This window comes from Tamandua tetradactyla, chromosome 21, assembly GCF_023851605.1.
Source record: "Tamandua tetradactyla isolate mTamTet1 chromosome 21, mTamTet1.pri, whole genome shotgun sequence".
Lineage (NCBI taxonomy): Eukaryota > Metazoa > Chordata > Mammalia > Pilosa > Myrmecophagidae > Tamandua > Tamandua tetradactyla.
The window spans coordinates 18,550,122-18,572,470 of NC_135347.1; the positions used below are offsets into that span (position 1 = coordinate 18,550,122).

Sequence of the window (22,349 nt, forward strand, 5' to 3'; positions counted from 1 at the left end):
CCACATTAATAGAATGAGGAGAAAAAAACACATGATCATCTCAATTGATACAGAAAAAGGCATTTGACAAAATCCAGTACCACTTCCTGATAAAAAAACATTTAGAAACCTAGGAATAGAAGTTACTTCCTCAACATGACAAAGGGCATATAAGAAAAACCCACAGGTAACAACATACTCAATGGTGAAAGACTGAAAGCGTTCCCTCTAAGATCAGTAACAAGACAGGGATGCCCATGTCACCACTTTACTCAACACTGTACTCAAAATTCTAGCCAGAGCAATTAGACATGAAAAGAAATAAAAAGAAATTGGCAAGGAAGAAGTAAAACTTATCCTTTATGCAGATGACATGATCCTGGACATAAAAAATCTTAAAAATTTGGAATAAAGCTACTAGAACGAATAAATAAATTCAACAAAGTGCTGGGGTGTAAGATCAACACACAAAAATCAGCACTATTTTTTATAAGATGTCAATGCTACCCAAAGCTATTTACAGAATGAATGCAAGTCCAATCAAAATTCCAAAAACCTTCTCTGTAGAAATGGAAAAGTCAATCATCAAATTTATATGGAAGGGTAAGTGGCCCAAATTGTCAAAACCATCTTGAAAAAAAGAACAAACAATTTTGAAGCTTTTGACAAAGCTACAGTAATCAAAACAATTTGGTAGTGGCACAAGGATAGACAATATAGACCAATGGAATTGAATTGAGAGTTCAGAAATACACCCTCACATCTACAGACAAGTGATTTTTGACAAGTTCCAAGTCTCACTCAATAAGGAAAGAATAGTCTTGTCAACAAATGGTGCTGGGAAAACTGAATATCCAAATGGAAAAGAATGAAGGTTGATGTCTACTTCACACCATACCCAAAAATAACTTAAAATGGATCAAAGGTGGGCGGGCCGCGGTGGCTCAGCGGGCAAGAGTGCTTGCCTGCCATGCCGGAGGACCCCGGTTCGATTCCCGGCCCCAGCCCATGTAAAAAACAAACAAACAAACAAAATATAATAAAATAATAAGAAAATGTTTAAAGATGTTTCCCTTTCTTCCTCCCTTCCTTCCTTCTCTCTGTCTTTCTAAAAAAAAAAAAAAAAAAAAAAAAAAAAATGGATCAAAGGCCTAAATATAAGGTCTAGAACTATAAAACTCCTTGAAGAAAACACAGGGATCATCAGGACTTTGGGTTAGGTAATGGTTTCTTATACTTTATACCAAAAGCATAAGCAACCAAAGAAAAAACAGATAAATGTGACTTCTTAAAAAAAAAAGTGTATCAAAGGACTTCCTCAGGGAAGTAAAAAGACAATGTACAGAAAAGGAGAATATATTTGGAAACTACATATCTAATAAGGGTTCAGTATCTAGAATATATGAAGAAATCCTACAACTCAACAAAAAAGACAAATAACCCAATTCAAAAAATAGGGAAAAGAATAAACATCTCTACAAAGAAGATATTTAAATGGCTAATAAACACATGAAATGATGCTCAACATCATTAGCCATAAGGGAAATGCAAATCAAACCACAATGAGCACATCCACTAGAAGTTCTAGTATTACAAAGGGCAAAAAAAGCAAGTGTTGGAGAGAATGTGGAGAACGGCAATATTCATTCACTGTCGGTGGGAATGTAGAATGGTTTAGCTGCTGTGGAAAACAGTTTGGCATTTCCTTAGTATTCAGTATAGAATCACTATATGACTTGGCAATTCTACTTCTAAAGATACACCTCAAATATTTGAAAGCAGGGTCTCGAACAGATATTTGCATGCTGATATTCACAGTGGCAACCCGTGTCCATCAACCGATGAACAGATAAACAAAATGTGGTATGCACGCATAACAGAATATTATTTAGCCATAAAAGGGAATGAAGTTCTGATATATGCAACAACATGGATGAAATTTGAAGCTATCATGTTCAGTGAAATAAACCAGAGAGAAAAGAACAAATATTGTATGATCTCGCTGTTATGAAACTAACAGAATAAGCAAATTCACAGAGTCAGAAACTAGAACTCAGGTTGATAATAAAAACAGATGGGGCATTCATGCTTAATTGGTATGGAGTTTCTGATTGGGGTGATGGAAAAAAGTTGTGGTGGGTGGTGATGATGGCAGCACAACATTGTGAATATAATTTACACCACTGAATTATATATTTGGATATAGTTAAAAGCAGAAATTTTAGGTTGTATACATATCACTAGAATAAAAATTCAAAAAAATTTGGACATTACAATACAAACAGCGAATCTAACATAAGCTATGGATTTGGTTAATGGCATAGTTATAATAATATTGTATCATCAATTGTAGCAAAGACACCACACTAATGGAATGTTCTTAACAGGGAAAATTATACATGCAAAGGGTGGTATGTGGCAACTCCTTATTTCCTGCATGATTTTTCAGTAAAACCACAATTTCTCTCCAAAAAAATGTAACCTTGCTTTTTACAAGGACTGTAGATACCTAGAAAATGTTACAGCAAAGACACACAGTTTGCACCAACAGTGCTTTTCTTCACTTACAAGATGTAGGTGATTATTCCTACAGACCACATGTCCACCTCAGGTCCATAGGCACAGCCTCTAAGAATCTCAGGCGCTGCAGAAATAGTGAGAATTGTGTTAAATCGTAGCTTAAATTCAACATTCACAGTTCAATAACAAGCAATTGGGAAAGACTGAATTCATCAATAAAAACTTCAGAACAGTTATATAACTGATCTCTCCCCCAGAGTATGAGACTACAAAATTCTTATGCTGGTTTTAGGAGGAAAGATTATAGTCTTTCTGAGTTCAGGGTGGCCTTAAAATAAAGTTATTCACTTTTTCTACATTGGAACATCATGATATTGCTTAAATCAGGAAGACAGAGCTAAATCCCTGCTACAAAAGACCCCTTACTTGAAAGGAGACTTTGTATATAGAACACTGGAAGAAATGAAATGAGAAAGTTTATCACATTAATAGAAAAAGGCACAATTATATTACCTAGAGATCTGGATCTGTTTAAAGGCAGGGCAACCATAAATGTGTGTGTCTGATAGTGGGTGGGGCAGGGTCCTGGGGCAGATGGTGGCAGGTGGTGGCAAGGTCTGGGGACTAACTAGGACTGGAAGGGTGGAACAGCATCCAGGAGAGACTCTGACCATATCCCAGCATGGACAGTCACACATGGGTCCACAGAGAGTAGCTGTCGCAAAGGCAGCCAGGGGATTTTGCAGCCAGAGGGCTCTGTGCACAGTGAGGCTGTTTATATTAGTTGCCAATACTGCTGTGAAAAAGCAAGATCTTCTCAGTCATGAAACGGCCCCATAGTTTCAAGATCTTTCATCGAGCTGTGAAAATGAGCAATTAGCTGGGTCCAACCGTAGACTCCGAGGACTGAGGGTGTTGTTTGTTTGCCTAACTAACAAGGAAAGAAATGAGAAGCGAGGGCTCCACCATCTATGGAGAAATAGGGCTCAGCCTGGAGTAGCTTTTTTCTATTTTCAGTGTCTATTGCGGATGCTGGTGGGGTCCCCCCAAGGAAGAAGCTGACCGATGGATGCCAAAGGCTCTTAGAGGGAAGCCTTGGGGTCACGGCTGTTCTCCCAACTGGATGCAGCATGGCAAGTGACTTGGATCCCTTGTCCATGCAGGCTGGAAATGCCATGGTCACTGTGGATTGTCAAAGTGAGTTCTGGAAAGAAGCTGTCCTCGTGGGGCTCTGGATTTAATCTATGGGAGGGGATACAGTAGATTTTCCATGGAAATCTTCCCAAACTGTCCCTACTCCCCTTCTCTTTTCCAATCGGGATTTTCTCTTCCCCATAGAAACTGTGTTACATAAAATATAGGAGATGAAGAGCCTGTAAGATGAAATGAGGGTGTATATTCTAAGACTCTAAGCAGTAATTTGGCAAAGTCCAAGATGACCTTTAAGGACCTGTATCTGGAGCCAAGAAGTTTCTGTTTATCTACAGGTGAATTACTCCTAGAAAATCTTCCTTTTAAGATTTAATTAGCCTAATTAAGAAAAATGTACACTCCATTGCAAAACTATGCAGTTTATCAGGTTTACTTTCATTTCCTGGGCAATTTGTACCTTTTAGAAATTTCCTTTGAGCAGAACCTGCTGCATTCCTCCTACTGAAGCTGCTTTCTACTGTGGGAATCCATTCTGCTGTCTCTAGTCTAAAAATCCTCCCATCCTGTGCTTTTCAGACTCATCCTGGCAAAGGTCAGACAACTCTGGCCATTTCTCATAGCTCCCAGAACAAGAGTCCCAAATGATATGGAATGACATTCTTCTGGGATACACTTTATAGGGCATCTGGGTTTCTCATCTGATATAGCAATTTGCCTTTGCTTCACAGCACTGGGGGGTGAGGTGGGGTGGGGTGAGGTGCAACCCTACATGCCTGAGGCTATTTATTTCCTTGTAAGGCAATGGGCACAACTGTAGTGTGAAAAAGCTAAACTTCCCAGAGGTTAGCTGAGAAAAGGAGTAGAGGATGTTTTTGCCCTCCATAATGAATTTCTCTTAAAAAGAATTTTTAAAGAACAATATAATATTTACTAATTGCAATATAAAATTGGGGAGAAACAGAAGTCTACCTAAGCACAATTAGATATCAATTTCAATAGCCTGTAACTATTTTCAATGATTAGGTAACATGGCCTTGACCTTCTTTAAAGCACACAGAGCATACCCTTGTAATTTATTTGAACATTTTGAGAGCCAAAAGTCTTTCTAGAATAAATCTCAGGCTCTAGCACTCCAGAGCTTCAGTCTCCTGGATATCAAATATCCTTGAAGGTGATTCTCCTAACTTGTGCTCTCCTTAGAGTGAGAAACTACTTCCAATTTAGTTCAAGAAAAGACATCAACTAGTCCACCATTTAGTGCTAAGCAAACACTTCTTGTAGTCCTTCCTATTTTTATCATCACGTTAGCAAAACAAACAAAAAAATAAGAGAAGGAGAAAATCATCTCAAAGTATAATAAGATTTTTTAAAAATGCATTTAAAAAGACTTAGGATGGTCTTTTGGGGATGATCTAATAATCATTTACTGATTTTCTTGAATGTCTTATAAGTGGACCTAAGTTTTCTGCTACTTCCTAAAATTACTTTATAATTCATTTTATTGCTCATTAAACACTACATGTCACAGAGCTCCCAGGCATATCACTGTCCAATCTCAACACAGAATAATTTTGGTAAATGGCCTCGGAATAGCCAAGATGCCAGACTTACCTTTAGAAAAGGCAATTTTAACTGAATATAAGAATTATATTAAAATTCTACCTATAATTATAATATTTATTCTGCAACATTCTACCTAAACCACAGAGTGCTGATTTTTTTTTTATTAGAAGATGGCAACACTGAAACATTTAGAGATTCAGAGTCCAACTAGAGACTGGGATTGAATTCCTTTTATCAAAACAAATCACTGTAATTAGTTCTGAAAATACACCTAAAATAAAAACCATCAAGTACAGCCTATGCACACTTACAGGGATCTTTGGTGCCTTATTTTCCTTCTTTCACTAAATCCCTAAGAAAAATAAAGGGATGGCTTTGATCATTGACTGAACCTTCATTCTACCAATGCCTAGATGAGTTTTTGATCCTTTCCTAGCCATTGAGTTGAAACAACAGAATGGCATTCTTTGCCAGAAGACTTTTTCAAACTACCATGAACAGTTTTGAGAAAAATTCAAGAGAGATTAAGGTGGATTAAATCAACAGGTACATTTATGCATTCATTTAAATAAATAAATTTATTTTTCACCTGCTGATGGTAGGCACAGTGCTAGGTGGTGCTGGTCAAATATTCAGGAGTTAAAAAGAGCAAGTCTCTGCCATCACAAAGCTTATGGTCTGGTGGTAGAGGCATATGCTAATGTATTTGAAGAAATACAAAGCAGTAAGTGCCAATGATGGAAGGAAAGAGTGTCTTTAAATGGTCAGGGAAAATAACATGGGAACAAAGTTTGATTTGAGCTATGAAGGATCTGGAGGAGTTAACGAGGCACAGGGGGAGAGGATGGCGAGTGAGAAAAGGAAGAGAGGAGAGATCCAAACAGAGAAAACACATCTGCAAAGAGCCTGTGAAAGGAAGGAGCAAGGGACATGCAAACCCTGAAAGTGTGGCTGGAGCCAGAGCTGTATGCAGTGTGGTGCAGGCCAGACTGCTGAATGCAGCAGATCAGGGCTTTTGCTTCCTTGTTTGTTTGCTTGCTTTTTAATGGTGTTGCAGACACACACACACACACACACACAAACATATAAAACAAAAAAAAATTGAATTGTTTGTTAAGGTCTGACTTTACAGAACTACCCTCCCACCGAGAGCTGAGAAGACACCTGTAGGAAGAGGTTTGTTTTGAACTCAGAAATGTTTGCTCAGTGCCACTAAAACCAACCAAGATGTAGACGTCTCTCTAAACTTTGCCTCTGGGAAAGCAGTGGTGGTGGGGTAGGCGGTATATAGATATGGCAGAGTGGAGGAAAAAGAAGGAAGTGCATCTGCTGGAAACAGAAGAGCAGTGGCTGGAAATTCTCTGCCTCTTCCCTGCCTCCACCTATGCCTAGGAACCCAGAGGAGATGGAAGCACTCAGGGGCAGCTTCCTGTGGGTGACAGCAGTGCCCACCTCCTCCAAACAGGGTGCTTTCTTAGCCTCTATCCCTGGTTTGATCCTGTGCAAACCTGTCACGGACATTTGCCAAAAATAGTGTACAACCTCATGTTTTGAGGCTCAAGGTGTGCCCTCATTTCAGACACATAACTAAAAGCTGGCTAGCATGGCTTGTGGGGTGGGAAACCTGCAGGGCTAGGAGTTAGGACTCTGGGCTTTTGTACCAGCTGTTGCATAATCATCCCTGTAAATGTGGGCCAACACGTCCCCTTTGAGGGTCTCCTTTTCCTTGCAAAGGCGGTGACCTCTAAGGTCTATTCTGGCTTATAAAATGAATTCAGGACCACGGTCAGAGAGTTTAGTGGCGGAGACAGATAAGTAAGGCACCAGCCCCAGAGCAGGGTGCCGAGTGTTAAGACAAAGGCGTGCAGGGATGGGTTTAAGTGTATGGATCAGACTGGAGTAAACTTGAAATACTTCCAGGGAGGGTGATTCTTCTCACAAGTCTTATAGGATAAACAGGAATTAACCACGTGAATAAAAGATGGAAGAACATACCAGGAAGAGGAAACAGCATGTGTGAAAGCATGGAGGTGTAAATCAGCATGGCCAGTTTGGGAAGTGTTGAGTTCCAAGTGGCTGGCAGGAAGGGTAGGGAGAGAATGGTGCAAGGAGGCTAGCAAAGGAGGCAGGAGACAGATCACAGAGTCCTGTGTGATTAGCCCGTGAATTTGGCCATAAACTTGAAAGGGGAGTGATATTATGAATACTTTTCATGTAGTCATCATTTGTATATAATAGCATTACATAGATGCATCCCCTAAAAATAGTTTACTGTCTGAATACATTCTAAAATTAGACCCATCTCATTCTGGAGAAGCACTGGCACCCAGAGGTACCTAAGATACTCAATTGTCATCCAGGCTTACAGAGAAATGGTCAAAGTCCTGCCCAGCCTGCACTATGCACATGCAGTCCAGGTGTCTCAAGGAGTCTCCAGGGGCCTCCAAGCAGCAAGAGAAACTAAGTATGTTGCCCAGTAGACTGGAGCTGCTCATACATGTTCAGACAAGACTGAAAGTGAGGGAGACTCCTAGAAGCTTCAAACAAAGGTGAGCTTTCATTTCCTCCCCTACCCCCCAAACCCAGTCAGCAACAGTCTTGAGTGAAATAAGATGGCCACTGTCTTTGATGATGAAACAGAAAATGATGTCAAGTGTTGTCTTCTTAAGATACTTTAGAAATAGATGTGGATAGATGGCCACTTCGAAGTAAGGTGTGTCTGGAAAACAGAGAATAGGGGACAAAGAGCTGGGTTGTTAGTTCACCCAGGCCAGAGTGTCCCCATCGGGGTACCAGAAAGAGTTCCAGCTGTCCTGACATACTGTCACCTCAGTCCTGGGGAGCCTGAGAAGAGACTAGGGCAAATGGGTCTGGGGGCTGGAAGGAGTCCCTCGGCCCCTTGAGTATTCGAGATGGTTGCCTCTGGCTAGGAGCAGCAACGGACCTCACAATGCTATCAATTCTCTGTTTGCCTTGTTGTGAAAAGGTGGGGATGGATTCAGGAGGTATATGAGGCTCTACCACTATGACTTGGTAGTGTGGAGGAAGAAAAAAAATATTAGAAGGATGTTTTTGAGATACAAGCTATAAGCCTTATGCTCTAATTCATCCTTTCTACTCTCCAGGCTCTTGCCTTTTTTTATACTGCAAATCATCAATCAATCCAACTTCCACTTAATGTTTTTCAGTTAAGCTGTTAAAAAAATTTTGCTACTGCATTGTCCCATGTCCCTTTGTATCAATCTTATAAATGAAAGAAGAAAGACAGCCTGTTTATTTTCCTCAATTTCCTTAAAAAAAATAAAAATAATCCCCTGAAGAGAAAATCAAATATTTGAGAACACCGCATGCTTTCAAAAGAGGAAAAATTAAACACACTTATTTTGATTACTCTGTGAAAGATTCATTTCCATGAAACTCACTTTTCTCTGATTCCATTGAGCCCCATCTCGTGTGGTAATTGCTATTTCCTCCAATCAGACTGAATTAGACTGAGCATCCTGGCCACTGCAGAGTTGTGATGCATGCTGACCCAGAACCCAAAGGAATGTTAACCTTTCAACATTTTATGGGTTGAGGTGGGGTATAAATAAATAAACCGAACTCATCCTAATATTCACAGTAAATAAAAATCTCTTCTGTATATGGACATGCAAATGTTAAGTAGTGGACTTTAGATTTTAAGTAAGGCAAATATGTGTTTTTGTCTAGAGGAATTATATACTTTCTGGCCTATTATTATCAATAATAATTCACTTGAAGCTTTAAAATTGTATTTTATACATATCCTTTCTGCAATAACACCCTAAAATTGGAACATCTTGTGGGTGTTTGGGGCCAAAATAATGCATCTTAAGCAAGTCTTCTACCCACTTGCCATCAATCACCTCTTCCTTTTGACCTCTTTCCCCCACCATTCCACCCTCACATATGTAATAATAGAGCTGAACCCTCACAGCACTGTGAATTCTCTGGCACCATTGGTTCTATTCTTAAGTAGTCTCTTACAGTTACATAGACGTGGGTAGAGAAAATGATTTATGGTGTAGACACCCAGAAGCTAAGAATTACCCTTGCATTAAAAGACTCAAAGAGAACATGGGAAATAAAGGGATGACACTGGTGACAATCTCCTTAAACTCAATTTTATCAGCCTTCTCTGGGCCAGAACCATGTTTGGTTAACTTTGATTGAACTAAAAATCTTCAGGTTACTTTGAATATACAGGCAGCTTTGTGACAATACCATGTAACACTGTACTTTAAATATCTGCCTTTTACTGAGTGAGAAAATAGGGACAGGACTCAGTCCTGTTCCTCCCCTTGCTGACAGCCCTGGATCAAGGATGAGAAAATCAGTTTCTGTGAACAATTTCCCGAGTCAGGGAGTTCACGACTTAGGAAGGCAGCCCCTTCTATCATTGACAGCTTTAGTCGTTAGAATATTTTTGCCTTACATTGAGCCAAAACTCTGTGCCTTGCAAATAACCACCCATAAATCATACTTCTGTCTGCCAAGGGCTCAATTACTCTTTGACAGTTCTTCAAATCATAAATGTGGTTTTCTCCCTTCTACCTGATGCCCTAATGACAGTGTGGCCCAGGGTCTTTTTTTACCTTCGTTATAATAGATAGTATTATGACTTAACCTTCTAAACGCTGGCAACTCCCAATTTTATATCAAGAGCCAAGTTCTTGTCCCTGAACTTCAGGTGCATACTCCCCTGCTCACTCGTCACCTCCACTTGTTTCAAAGCCATCTAAAAATTAACAAACCCTGATCTGCGCCTTAGTTTGCCAGGGCTGCTATAACAAGTACCACAGACTGGTTGGCTTCAACAATAGAACTTCATTTTCTTACAGCTTTGGAAGCTAGAAATCCCAAATCAAGGTGCCAGCAGAATGATGCTCTCTCTGGAGCCTGAAGCATTCTGGTGGTAGGTTGCTGGCAATCCAAGACTCGATACCGCCTCCATCACATGCCTCTGTCTCCTCTCTCCTACTACTGCTGAATCTGAAATTCCTTTGCTCATAGAGACTCCAGTCATACTGGATTAAGGCCCACCCTGGTTTAGTTTGGCAACCTCTTAACTAATAACATCTTTAAAGATCCTGTTTACAACTGGTTTCACAACCTCAGGATCAAGGTTTAGGACTTGACATGTCTCTGCGGAAAACATATGATGAGACCTTGTCTTTCTGCAGGCAACAAAACTAACAAGTCCTGTCTTTTGCCCAATTATTTCCAATTATATAAGAAAGAATTTTTCTGCATAGCTCCATATTCATCCAGCAATAAATTCCATGAAAACCATTATTTTGATAGAAAAGAGTCTTAGAAAAGGTTTTATTGGTTTTCTCTACGTTTTAAAAATTCGCCCTCTACTCTCAGGAAATATCAATATTCATATCCAATACATTTAAAAATCTAGAGAAATGCTAAAAACTTTTAATAAACCATAAAATTCAGAAAATATCAATATGGATTAAATTTTAGGGGAATTAAAATACGTGAGTCTTTATTTCAATACAAAAAAAAATGTGGCAGAGATGATATAATTTCACAGATCTAAAACACAATTCTCCAAGTATTAGGACTTAACCATTGCAAGTAAAAATTAGAATTACTTCTTAATCAAGGAACTAATAGTTTGAATAATAACAATGAAGATGATGGATGATGAAGAGAGTATTGATAGTTTTTATAATTATTTTTATAAGTGCCTAACATTTATTGCATGTTATGCACCAAATGCTGTGCTAAGAACTTAGCATACATTATCACATTTATTCTTTATGATAGCCCTGTGGAATCGATGCCATTTTTATTCCCATTCTACAGTTGAAGAGATTGAGAGTTAGAGGTTTAAACAGCATGCTCAAGGTGAGACCTGGTATTGCACCCACCTCCTATCTCTGAACCTTATGTGAGCATGAAGACATGAACTATACCAGCAGTCTATGCCTGTGTGCAGTAGACAAACAGGGCCAAAATACGGCCAATCCTTGCCTCTAGCCATCCTCACTCTGTGGTGAAGGCAGGGCATGAAAGGTATCTGAGGTGCTGTAATGTGGGATGGGTGATGTCTGTGTGTGTTTTTTGTTTTATTTGCAGGGGATGCATGGTCCAGGAATCAAACCCAGGTCTCCCGCATGGCAGGCGAGCATTCTACCACTGAACTACTCTTGCACCCCTATCTATATGTTTTTGTTTTGTTTTGATTTTGGCATGGGCAGGTTAAGTCCTAATACTTGGAGAATTGTGTTTTAGATCTGTGAAATTATATCATCTCTACCACATTTTTTTTTTGTATTGAAATAAAGACTCACGTATTTTAATTCCCCTAAAATTTAATCCATATTGATATTTTCTGAATTTTATGGTTTATTAAAAGTTTTTAGCATTTCTCTAGATTTTTAAATGTATTGGATATGAATATCAATAGAATTCTCTCTGGCTCAGCCAGCGAGAATATTTGCCAGAGCCACCATTGCACCACCCTATTTATGTGTTTTTAATGTTGAGGATCAAGTTAGTGACATTCACTCCATGCTTAAGAGTCCATCACTAAACATTGGCCCTTTAGGAAGTATTATTCTGGAATTTTTTTCAGGACTGTAAAGTGAGGTCATGTCTATTTCACCAGCCATTTCCTTCAGCATGTGCTAATGGTCCACATATGTTGGGGATCGAATTGTGTACCCTAGAAAAACATGTTTTTAATCTCAATTCATTCCTGTGGGTGTGAACCCATTGAAAATAGGACCCTTTGAAGATATTATTTTAGCTAAGGTGTGGCTGACTGAATCAATTTGGGCTTTAATCCGGATCACTGGAGTCCTTTTTAAGCAGAATGAAATCCAAATAATGGGAAATTCATGGGAAGATCAAGAAGCTTGAAGTCAGGGGAACCTGGGAAGAAAGGAGAAGATACCACCGTGTGCACTGCCATATGACAGAAAGCCAAAGATTCAAGGATTGCTCACAGCCAGGCTCAGAATGCCAAATCTTCAGGGAGAAAGCATCGCCTTGCTGATACCCTGATTTTGGACTTCTCCTAGGCTCAAAATCTAGAGCCAATAATTTCTTTTTGTTAAGCCAACCCATTGTATGGTATTTGTTTTAGCAGCTAAGAAGCTACTACAACATATAACCATTTTTCAGTTACACCACCTCCATATGAAAGCAATGCTGATAATTATAAGAGAATCCATCCATTGAAAAGCACTGTCAGTTTTCAAGACTGAGGCAGACACAGCCTGTTCACTCACTATATATGGAAACTCCCAGAATATGATTGGTGGAAATAGGTTCCTGTGGACTCTATCAAGTCCAGAGATCTCTGCATGCAGGGGTAGCACATTCCTCAATTAATATTAGCCTGCATTTTGATGTAAAACTAAGCACAATGTGTATGTGCCATTACTAATTCTGCACAATAGCAAAACAGTGTTTCCCTACATGGGACATATTTATATATTAGTATTTCATCTGAGTTATGCCAATAAGACTATCTTAGAAATTAATAAGATATCTTGGCAAATGCCAAAAGAAAATAAATTCTTAATAGCTCCAGGGAATGCTGAAAATAGAATTTAGACAAACAAGTAGAAATACGAAATACAAATGTACACAGTGTAGCTAATTTTATCAATAAATGAGATAATTGGTATTAGAGAGAGATATTCTTTTATCTTACCCATGAGTGTACTGGTTTCTTTTCTATTCTAAAAGCTTGTACTTTTTCCTGTGATTGGCATGGATGGGTTTAAATCATACACAATCTTCAAGCCTTAAATAGCTACACAAGAACATTTTGGTAGTTAATCCTGCATAGTTATATTGCATATTTATTAGGAGTCATGACAGGATGACAGGATGACTTTTTTTTTTTTTTAATTTTGAGACATTTCCTTTAGCAACAAGTTCTTCAATGTTGAACTCTTCGTGGACTATTTCAGGGTACCAGTCATTTTTCCTTTATATGGACCTCAAATTCTAATTTTCTAAACTGGGATCTGTTTCTGACTGGGCATCTTTTCCAGGAAATAATGACAATTTGCTTAAATACACAGCATCTATGATTTTTCTTCTGTAGTTCTCTTATAGGAGAACTCTCTATTAATAGGTTAGGACAAAGGTTCTATGAATGACATTGAATGGGTGGCTTTTCCTTTTTTCCCCTAAAAAATAACAGATGGGATAGCCTAAATACCCGCTCCATAAAAAGATATAATTGCAAAAAGCCTCCCATGCAAAGTAGAAATTGGATGCGGTGTAAGTATGGATAATGAACCTTGGATGTGACTGTCCTTAAAACATGCAAAGAAACAGCTCACGCCTCTCCTCTCTGTCGATTGTATGAGTTTCGGAAACTTCTTCGAGTTAAATGCAAAATCTTTGTGCGAAACAATGCTTGCTTTAGTGTGGCGCTGATTCCCTCCTGTCTTGCTCTTAGGTCTTAATCCCGGCTCATTCTATAAATGGACAGCTTTCTCTCTCCCTGCCTCTTCTCAATTCTCTTCATTCTATGAGTTTGATCTCCACTTTGGAACTAAGAAAAAGGCCATTGTTTCTCATTTGTAGAAGGACAACACATGCCCATTTCTACCTGCTCTACAGATATCCTCCCCTTGGTAGTGGTGGGGAGGGGTCCCCGCGATTTCTGCACACATCAATACTGGGCAAGCCAACGTTATTTAGCAGAATAGTAAATATTTACAACAGTGGGGTTAATTTATATAAACTAATAATGAAATCAAAACATTTATTAAATAAGAAAAGGCAAGTTGCAGAATGATATATTTCGCATCAAAAGCACATGCACATACCCCGTGAGTCTTTTGCAATTCATACCTGTTCAGAAAGCAAATGATCAAGTAAGAAAGCAAGAAAGGCTATGTCCTTGGCAAACACTTATGTGCAAGTGCAGAGAGCTAGAAAAACAGGCCAGATGTCCAGAGGAGAGGATAGAGAGACAGGACAAAGATACATGGGACAGTTGCCAAAGAGAGAGGAACTTTGGAAAAAGAGAAACTTGAAAGGGGATTTTAAAGGAAGTTTTACTAGGTGGTGTGAATGTCAAGTCCCACTGTGTCCTCAAGAAAGTTTAAGTAAAAGTCTACAGCATTCTTCAAAATTTTGGAATGCGATTTACGCTCACTTTGATACCATAGCAAGCTGTGACTGGCCTGCGGCCAGAAAAACCAGAAGTATGTTGACGATGTACCTGATTGTGCTGTAAGGAGTAGCACAAGGATAGTGATATCAGCTTCCTATCAAGAACCGAGTTGTGTGGTCTGATTGGAGGAAACAGGATTGCCCTGGAAAATCTGGAGCATGGACTTGTTGCCTATGGTCAGAAGTAAGAATATGACAGGAGAAGGGCAAGGTAATCTAAAAGAATTTGACACACACAACAATGATAAGAATATGCATGTATAAGTATGCAATACACATACATGTAAACAGGTACACCATACACAGTGTATGTGCACATCTAATATATACCTATTTACATATGTGTGTATGCATCCAAAGGTAATACACATAACATGTTTGCATGTATGTATATGTGTTTACATGTAAATAAAACTCTGGAAAGATACACACAAAACTGAAGACAGTACTTAAGTCTACTGAAGGGAGAAAGGGCTAGAATTAGTGGTAATCGTCAAAGGGGGCTTTAGCCTTACCTGTAAACGAACCGAATTTTTACAAGATAAACTATTCATTCTTATATTAATTAAAAAAAAATTAGAAACCACAAATCCTAACTCTGCTCTGAGTCATACTGTTTCGGTGCCCTGGTGCTACTGTGACCTCTGTTTCATTTGAACTCAAGTTTGCCAGTGCTTTCTGAGTTAGTATATGAATCAAGAGTGTGTATGAGTACATACAGAGATATTTATACACAACTTTGAACCTTGCTTTTATAAATACATACATTGAACCCATGTATTGTTGACTTCCAAGCCGGCCTCAGCCCATATAATAGTAATTCCACATGTTTAGCAATTTAGAATTCACAAAATACTTTTCCCTTTCAATCCCCAGAATAGTGGTCTGAGGTAAGCAGAGTGCTTTCCCTACCCTCCTGCTTGCTGCTTTCTTCTCCTTTTCTAACAAAATGGCAAATCATTCCTTCCTGATAAGCCCTATCTATGACAAAATGGGAGAATTACGACTATCACTTCTGACCATTTAACTCCCTCTTCCCTCATTAAATAATAGGGTCATACAGATACCTGGAAGAAAAAAATAAACGGAAAAGTAGCCTCTTAAAAGATGGCATTATCCATAAGATGGCCCTGTGTATGGCAAGGAGAAAAATCTGAAATAATGCTTTTGAAATCATATCACATATTCTAAAAATAAATGATTGGGTTTAAACATAGGCGGAATACTTTGTCCATTGAGAAGCTGTTTGTGTGGTGACAGTGTCATGTTTGTAGATTGTATCAGAAGGGAGGAAAGAGTGTTTATAATAGCTTTCTAATTGGTCGATCTTCTTTCAATCTCTTCTACCATTCAACTCCACCTGTCATAATGTCATTATTAAGATGTTTATAAAATACATACACATTCATCTTTCAGTGTCCAACTCAAATGTTCCTTCTTTGTGACAAACTCACCAGGCAGGATTAATCCTTTCCTCTCCTCTGCTCCTGAGCCCTTGACTCAGATAAGTATTTTAGAACTCATTACAACAAACTGGGATTTACTGTCTACAGGGTGTTTCCTCTTTTACAGCCTTGAAATTCCTTAAAGGGTGAAACCATATTGTATCCATTCTTGTAACCTCAATGTCTAACAAGGAGTCTATTAGACATTCAACGTTAGTTTTATCAATTAGCGAATCATTCATTCACAGAATGCCCACAGTGTAATGCTGCAAGAAAGTATTGCACTCATCATTATTTTTTAAGCCTTTGAAAATGAGCAACTAGCTCTTAGTCACTGAAGGCACTCGGAGAGGCAACTAGTGTAATCTCTTTCCAATCCTCCTACATTGGGACTGCACAATTCTCTCACAAAAATTGTTCTAACTTACCCACTGCCTAGGAAAGCTCCGTGTTTGGTATTATATAAAAATTATTAAGTTACCCATCAACTCTCTTCTTGTAGGAAAGCATGTATTTCTTTTATCATTTTTTCTTCAACTCTCTTAACGCTCCATCTTTCTTTCATTTGGGCAGCAATTATCAATCACAAAAGGGCTACGTTATTCATGTGAGACATGGCACTAAGTTTGGGGCTTTTTCCCCCATAGTCTGGGAGACTTGGAGTCATGAAAGAAAAAAAGGATATATGAATTAGAGGAAGGGCAAGGTGCTTACAGCACCATTGGGTGGGAAGAGCCCTAGGGAGTTTGTCAATGATGGTTCTAAAAATCACAACCAAGAGGATGCCTCTAGGGAACATGGTATCCTGCAAAGGTTTTCAAACTTTTTGTCCTTGTTTGTGGGACTTTTACTACATAAGTCAGTGACAGAGACAGTGAGTTGCCTAATCCAACATCTACCCTTTGTAACAGAACCTTGAATTTACATGGGGCATCAACATGTCCAGTCAAAGGACAACACTGCCAGCTTCCCTTGCAGTGTGGAGGCTATAACTGGGTAATGGCCAATAAGACGGAAGTGAAAGACATGCAGGGCTTCAGTAAATCTATTTAAAACAGAGAAGATACACCCTTCTTTACCTTCTTGCTGAGTACAATGCAGATGTGAAAGCTGAGTTCAAACAACTTTCTTGGACTGTGAGGAAATACACGAAGGCATAGCAGAACAAAAGGAGAGAGAAGGATTGGACTTATGACCCTGAGATCCACCCTACCAGAGCCACAGCTATGGAACCCACGAGGACTGCTTATTTCTAGACTTCACCTAACATTAGAAAAATACATTTCTATCATGTTTAAGCCTTAGCTATTTTGAGTTTTTTGAACTTATCCTTAAATGATAAACTATTCTTGGCCCTAAGGTGTTTAGGGTCCAGAACAAGTATATTTGGCACAAAGTAAAGAAATACAGAGACAATAATTTAGCAATTATTGGATTTATGAAAAATTGAGCTGCAAGAAAATCATGTTTTAAATCCACCAGGGAAACTAATTATTTAAAAGCAAAATTATAAAATATTTATATGAACTTGGAGTCATGGAGAAAAGTGTGGAATAATGCATACCAAGCTATTAATATTGATTACACATCTTTGGATTTTCACTTCTTATGAAGACCAAAATAAATCTTTTGAGGCTTAAGAAGTTATAACAGATGGCATTTAAAAATTAAAGCAATAACTGAGCTGAGCCACTCTTTTGTGAAAAATATTGTCTCTCAATTTATCTATAATGATTTTTTTAATGGGAAAACTATACATTTTTAGACCCTTGGCTACAGGGGTTCTTGTCCCCAATCCACTGACAGTTAGATTCAGAATCCAGGGAAATCATTTAAATGAACTCTTTGCATCTCTATAAAATGAGGATGGAAATGAAAATTGAAGCTCCTTCCAGCACTAAATTTCTGTGGGTTTAATCAATGAATTAAATAATATCTTCAATGAACATTTTACTGTACTTCTCCAATCTGATTTCTATGAATTCAAGAGTGGTTAAAATGAATTAGTGAGTTAGTTATATAGTTAAGTATCTATTTCTGAGGCAGGAAAGACCAACAAATACAGATGCTACAGTAGAACAAGACAAGTATCTCCAAACACCACTCTTCTCCTATGATTCCATAATGGACTTTACCCATACATTGCATTTGTTAGAGAGCTGTAATTTTTTGGTCTACATGCCTGTTCCTCATTGTGGGATTGTGAACCCAATGAGGTTGTGACGGGGGCATGAAATATATCTCTTGAGTGTCAAGTATTGGCCCAATTACACAGTAGGTGATTAATAAATGTGTGCTGAAGAGATTATTGAGTGAAGGAAGATGTGAGTAAAAGATTTTGAACATAAGAATGGATAATCTTATGACTATTAAAATCTTATTTTCTTTGTAATTCAGATTAGGATTTTAATTGATTTGTGACTTATTCATCAGTCATAAAAATTGAGGAATCCTTGATAATTTTTGTGAACTGTATTGACTTTTAGGTTGTTGCCAGATTAATTTGGCCACCAAAAAGATAAGGGCAGGGGAGGCAGGCTCAGACCAACCCTGAGTTTAAGCCACCCTTTGTGCCCTCCTTGCCCTCCCCACCAACATCATGCTCCAGGTCCTGCTTGGATTTACTTCTGGCAACTTGGTTGGAATGTATCTGGCTCAGAATTATGATATACCAAACCTGACCAAAAAACTTGAAGATATCAAAAAAGGCTTGGATGCCAAGAAGAAACCCCCTAGTTCGTGAGGCTGACTCTAGCTGCCTTTGGGATATACTGATCCGACTGTCCTTGAGGACCTTCTTTAGCAATTTATCAAAAGCTTTTGTTTTAATTTCCAGCCTCAGCAATTTTCTTCTTTGCTAAACCTTGAGTCACCCTAGTACAAAAATAAGGCCACAACTAAGAACTATCCTTAATTGTCCAATGTCCTCACCTCTTCCTATTCTTCTTCCTGCAACTTGGGAAATTCTAAGACTGGAATTATGGTGCTAAATTAGTAAACATGACCTTTAATTAGCAGTCTCTTCTTTATTCTTTGAGATTTTTACTATCTGTTTTCAAGAGAAAAACTGAAGAGTTTTGTACAGCTGATCATATACCAATAATGCTAATTTCACAATTACAACAATTACAGTGGGTGCCTGTTAGGCATTTGGTACTAAATTATGTTGCTTCAAAATAATTAAAAGAAATATTTAGAAGTCAGTTTCTAGTGAATTATCCATTTATTTTATATTGTTGTCAGGGAACTCCACTGTTGCTAATTTAACAATAAATCAATTTGCTCTTCAATACTGAGAAAAAAATAAAAGAGTAGGTTTCATGCTGTGATGGTTAGGTTCTGGTGCCAACTTGGTCAAGAGATGTGTCCAGTTGTCTGATCAGGCAAGCACTAGCCTGATCTTTGCTGCAAGGATATTTCATGGCTTGTTGATAATCCAGAAGTCTGGTTTATTAAATCATCAGTCAGTTGATTGCAGCTGTGGCCGATTACATATGTGATCAACTAAGGCTGTGTCTCCCACAAATGAGATAATCTAATCAGCTGAAGGCTGTTAAGGAAGAAGAGAGACTTTTTCATTGTTTTTTCAGCCAGCAAGCCTCTCCTGTGGCGTTCATCAAGACCCTTCATGTTGCTGCCAGCTTCACAGCCTGCCCTGCGGATTCTGGACTTTTCCATTCCCATGGCTGTGTGAGATATCTGTATAAATCTCATGTCTACAGATATCTTCCCTTGGTTCTGTTCCTCTAGAGAATCCTGACTAATACTGCTTGGTACCAGGAGTGGTTCTTGAGAAACAGAATCTTAAAAATGGGTCCTTGCAATTGGTTTTTTATTCTGATTAGACTAAAAGGCCCTAATGACTCTATCTCCAATAATCAAGATGGCACTGAAAGTCTACCAAGTGAGCTGGCAAGGGAGATACATAAAATATCACCATCTGATTCTGCTAAACGTATGCTTATACAAGTCAAGGCTCTGGGTGAGAGTGTTTATGACACTTTTATGAAGTTTTGTGGAATTAAGAGGTGTGATAATGTTGGCTGATTGCTGTTAGATATGCCAGATACAGTGATGAGGGAAAGGAATGAGCTGAAGACTTCAAATTTGCAACTTAAGCACCAAATGAAAGACGTAAACGTTTCTATGTGTGCCCTCAAGGAAAATCTTATTTCCTGTGGTTGAAGGCTTGAGATCTCTAAAAACCAGACACAGCGTCTCCTTGTGTAAGTAGCAGATTTGCAACATAAATTAAAATCTCAACCTTGCAGAACATCTGCTATTAAAGTAAGACTTTGATTGGAAAAAAACTGGACCTGGAAACTTGGGATGGGGACTTTTGGCTCGACAATGATGGCAATGGGGAGACGGAATCCCTGGACCCTGCTAAGCCTTTGCTAGATAGACTCAGGAAGTAAAGGCTAAGCCTTTGATAAATAGACCTGCCTTTGCTAGATAGACTCAGGCACTAAAGGACTGCCCTGAGGAAAAAGCTTCCCAACCTCCAGCCTGTCTTGTGGAAACAGCTTCCTGGCCTCCAGCCTGCCCAGGGAAGTCTACCATCCAATCTCCAACTAAAAAGATTAATCCTTCAGTGCCTGCTAACCCTGTAACCAACTCCCCTGGGGAAACAGCCCTCACTCCCCTGTCTGGGATGACTAATCCTGTCTCACTAAGTGAAACTGCAAGAGAATGCACTGAGATAACTGGCTTGGAGGACAATTCTATTTCTTTCCATGACTTGCCCCCACCACCTCTCTTTTCTTCACAACCCACAACTAGACTAAATTTCCAACAGGCTCTAAAATATGAGGTACGAAGTGTGACCCATGAGGAGGAATGCTGTCTTCCAAAAGAAGTGCATGAGTTTTCCAATCTATATAGACAGAAAACAGATGAATATGTGTGGGAATGGATAGCAAGGGTTTGGGATAATGGTGGAAGGAATATAAAGTTGGATCAAGCTGAATTTATTGATTTGGGCCCACTAAGCAGAGATTCTGCATTCAATGTTATAGCTCAAGGGCATTAACAGTTTATTTGGATGGTTGATTGAAACCTGGATCAAAAGGTAGCCAACATTACCTGAGGTAAAGATGCCAGAACTACCCTGCTATATTCCCTCATGTAGATGAGGGAATCCAGAGGCTTAGTGAGATTAGAATGTTAGAATGGATTTATCATGGAAGACTTGTTCACACACCCCAGGAATATTCAGAGGACACATCTTTCACCAGAACCTTGAGAAATAAATTCATGAGACTAGCTCCATCATCCCTGAAGAGCTCTGTAGTCACCCTTCTCTGTAGGTCAGATATTACCGTAAGAACTGCTGTCACTGAGCTGGAAGCCTTAAACACAATGGGGATGATCAGATCTTGAGTTGCAGAAGCCATGTGGAGACAGTTAATCACCACAGACAAGGTGGGTGTGGCCACCATAATGGACAGCAGATTCAAAGCAGCAGTCAAAATAATCTAACTCCCAAAAACTTGTGGCTTTGGCTAGTAGATCATGGGATTCCTAGAAGTAAAATAGATGGGTAGTCTACTAAATTCTTGTTTGAGCTATATACGCAGGAGAATTCTAGGTCAAGTGAACAGAAGTCTACCTTGAATTACAAAAACAGAGAGTCATGGCCCCTTAATCATTTCCCAGACTTGAGACAGTTTACAGACCCAGAGCTCCTTGAATGAGGAGATGGCTAGGTACCCTTGGGGAAGGACCCTGTTACACTGCCCAAAATTTATTCTGTTAGACTTTCCTAAGGAGACTGAGGGCTTTTTACCAGGGTGATTTTACATTGGAGAAAAAGAAATAATCAGATATTTTGGGGATTTTCAGACACTGACTCAGAAAAAATACTAATTCCAGGGGACCCAAATATCACACTGGTTCATCAGTCAGAGTAGGGGCTTATGGAGGTCAGGTGATCTTTGGAGTTCTAGTTCAGATCTGTTTCAAAGTGAGTCCAGTGGGTCCCCAGATCCATTCTGTGGTAATTTCCACAATTCCAGAACGCATAATTGGAATCGACATACTCAGAAACTAGCAGAATCCCCACATTGGTTCTCTGACTCATGGACTGAGGGCCATTATTGTAGGAAAGGCCAAGTGAAAGACACTGGAACTTCCCCTACCTAGTAAAATAGTGAATCAGAAACAATACTGGATTTCTGAAAGGATTTCAGAGAGTAGTGCCACTCTTAAGGACTTGAAGGATGCAAAGAAGGTGACTCCCACCATATCCCCATTAAACTCTCCTAATGGCCTGTGCAGAAAACAGATGGGTCTTGGAGGATGACAGTGGATTATCATAAACTTAACCAGGTGGTGACTGCAATTGCAACTGCTATTCCAGATGTGGTGTCATTGCTTGAGCAAATCAACACATCACCTGGTACCTGGTATGCACCTACTGATCTGCCAAATGTTGTTTTCTCAATAGCTGTTAGTAAGGACCACCAGAAACAATCTGCATTAAGCTGGCAAGTCCAGCAGTATACCTTC

At 39.0% G+C, this 22,349-nt stretch overlaps 1 protein-coding gene and 1 pseudogene across 4 annotated transcripts in view; one reads left to right on the forward strand and one right to left on the reverse strand.

Moving 5' to 3' along the window:
- CAMK4 (calcium/calmodulin dependent protein kinase IV) overlaps window positions 1–22,349 on the reverse strand; it is a 244,339-nt gene that overhangs the window by 16,737 nt on the left and 205,253 nt on the right. For 3 of the 4 annotated variants that reach the window (XM_077138995.1, XM_077138994.1, XM_077138997.1), the window contains one exon: window positions 2,548–2,623. In XM_077138995.1, coding sequence (XP_076995110.1) covers window positions 2,548–2,623 — 76 coding nt within the window. Of the gene's footprint in view, window positions 1–2,547; window positions 2,624–8,636; window positions 8,668–22,349 lie in introns of those variants that run through there. The other variant, XM_077138996.1, reaches the window with a different exon arrangement.
- LOC143665293 (short transmembrane mitochondrial protein 1 pseudogene) lies at window positions 18,439–18,582 on the forward strand (annotated as a pseudogene).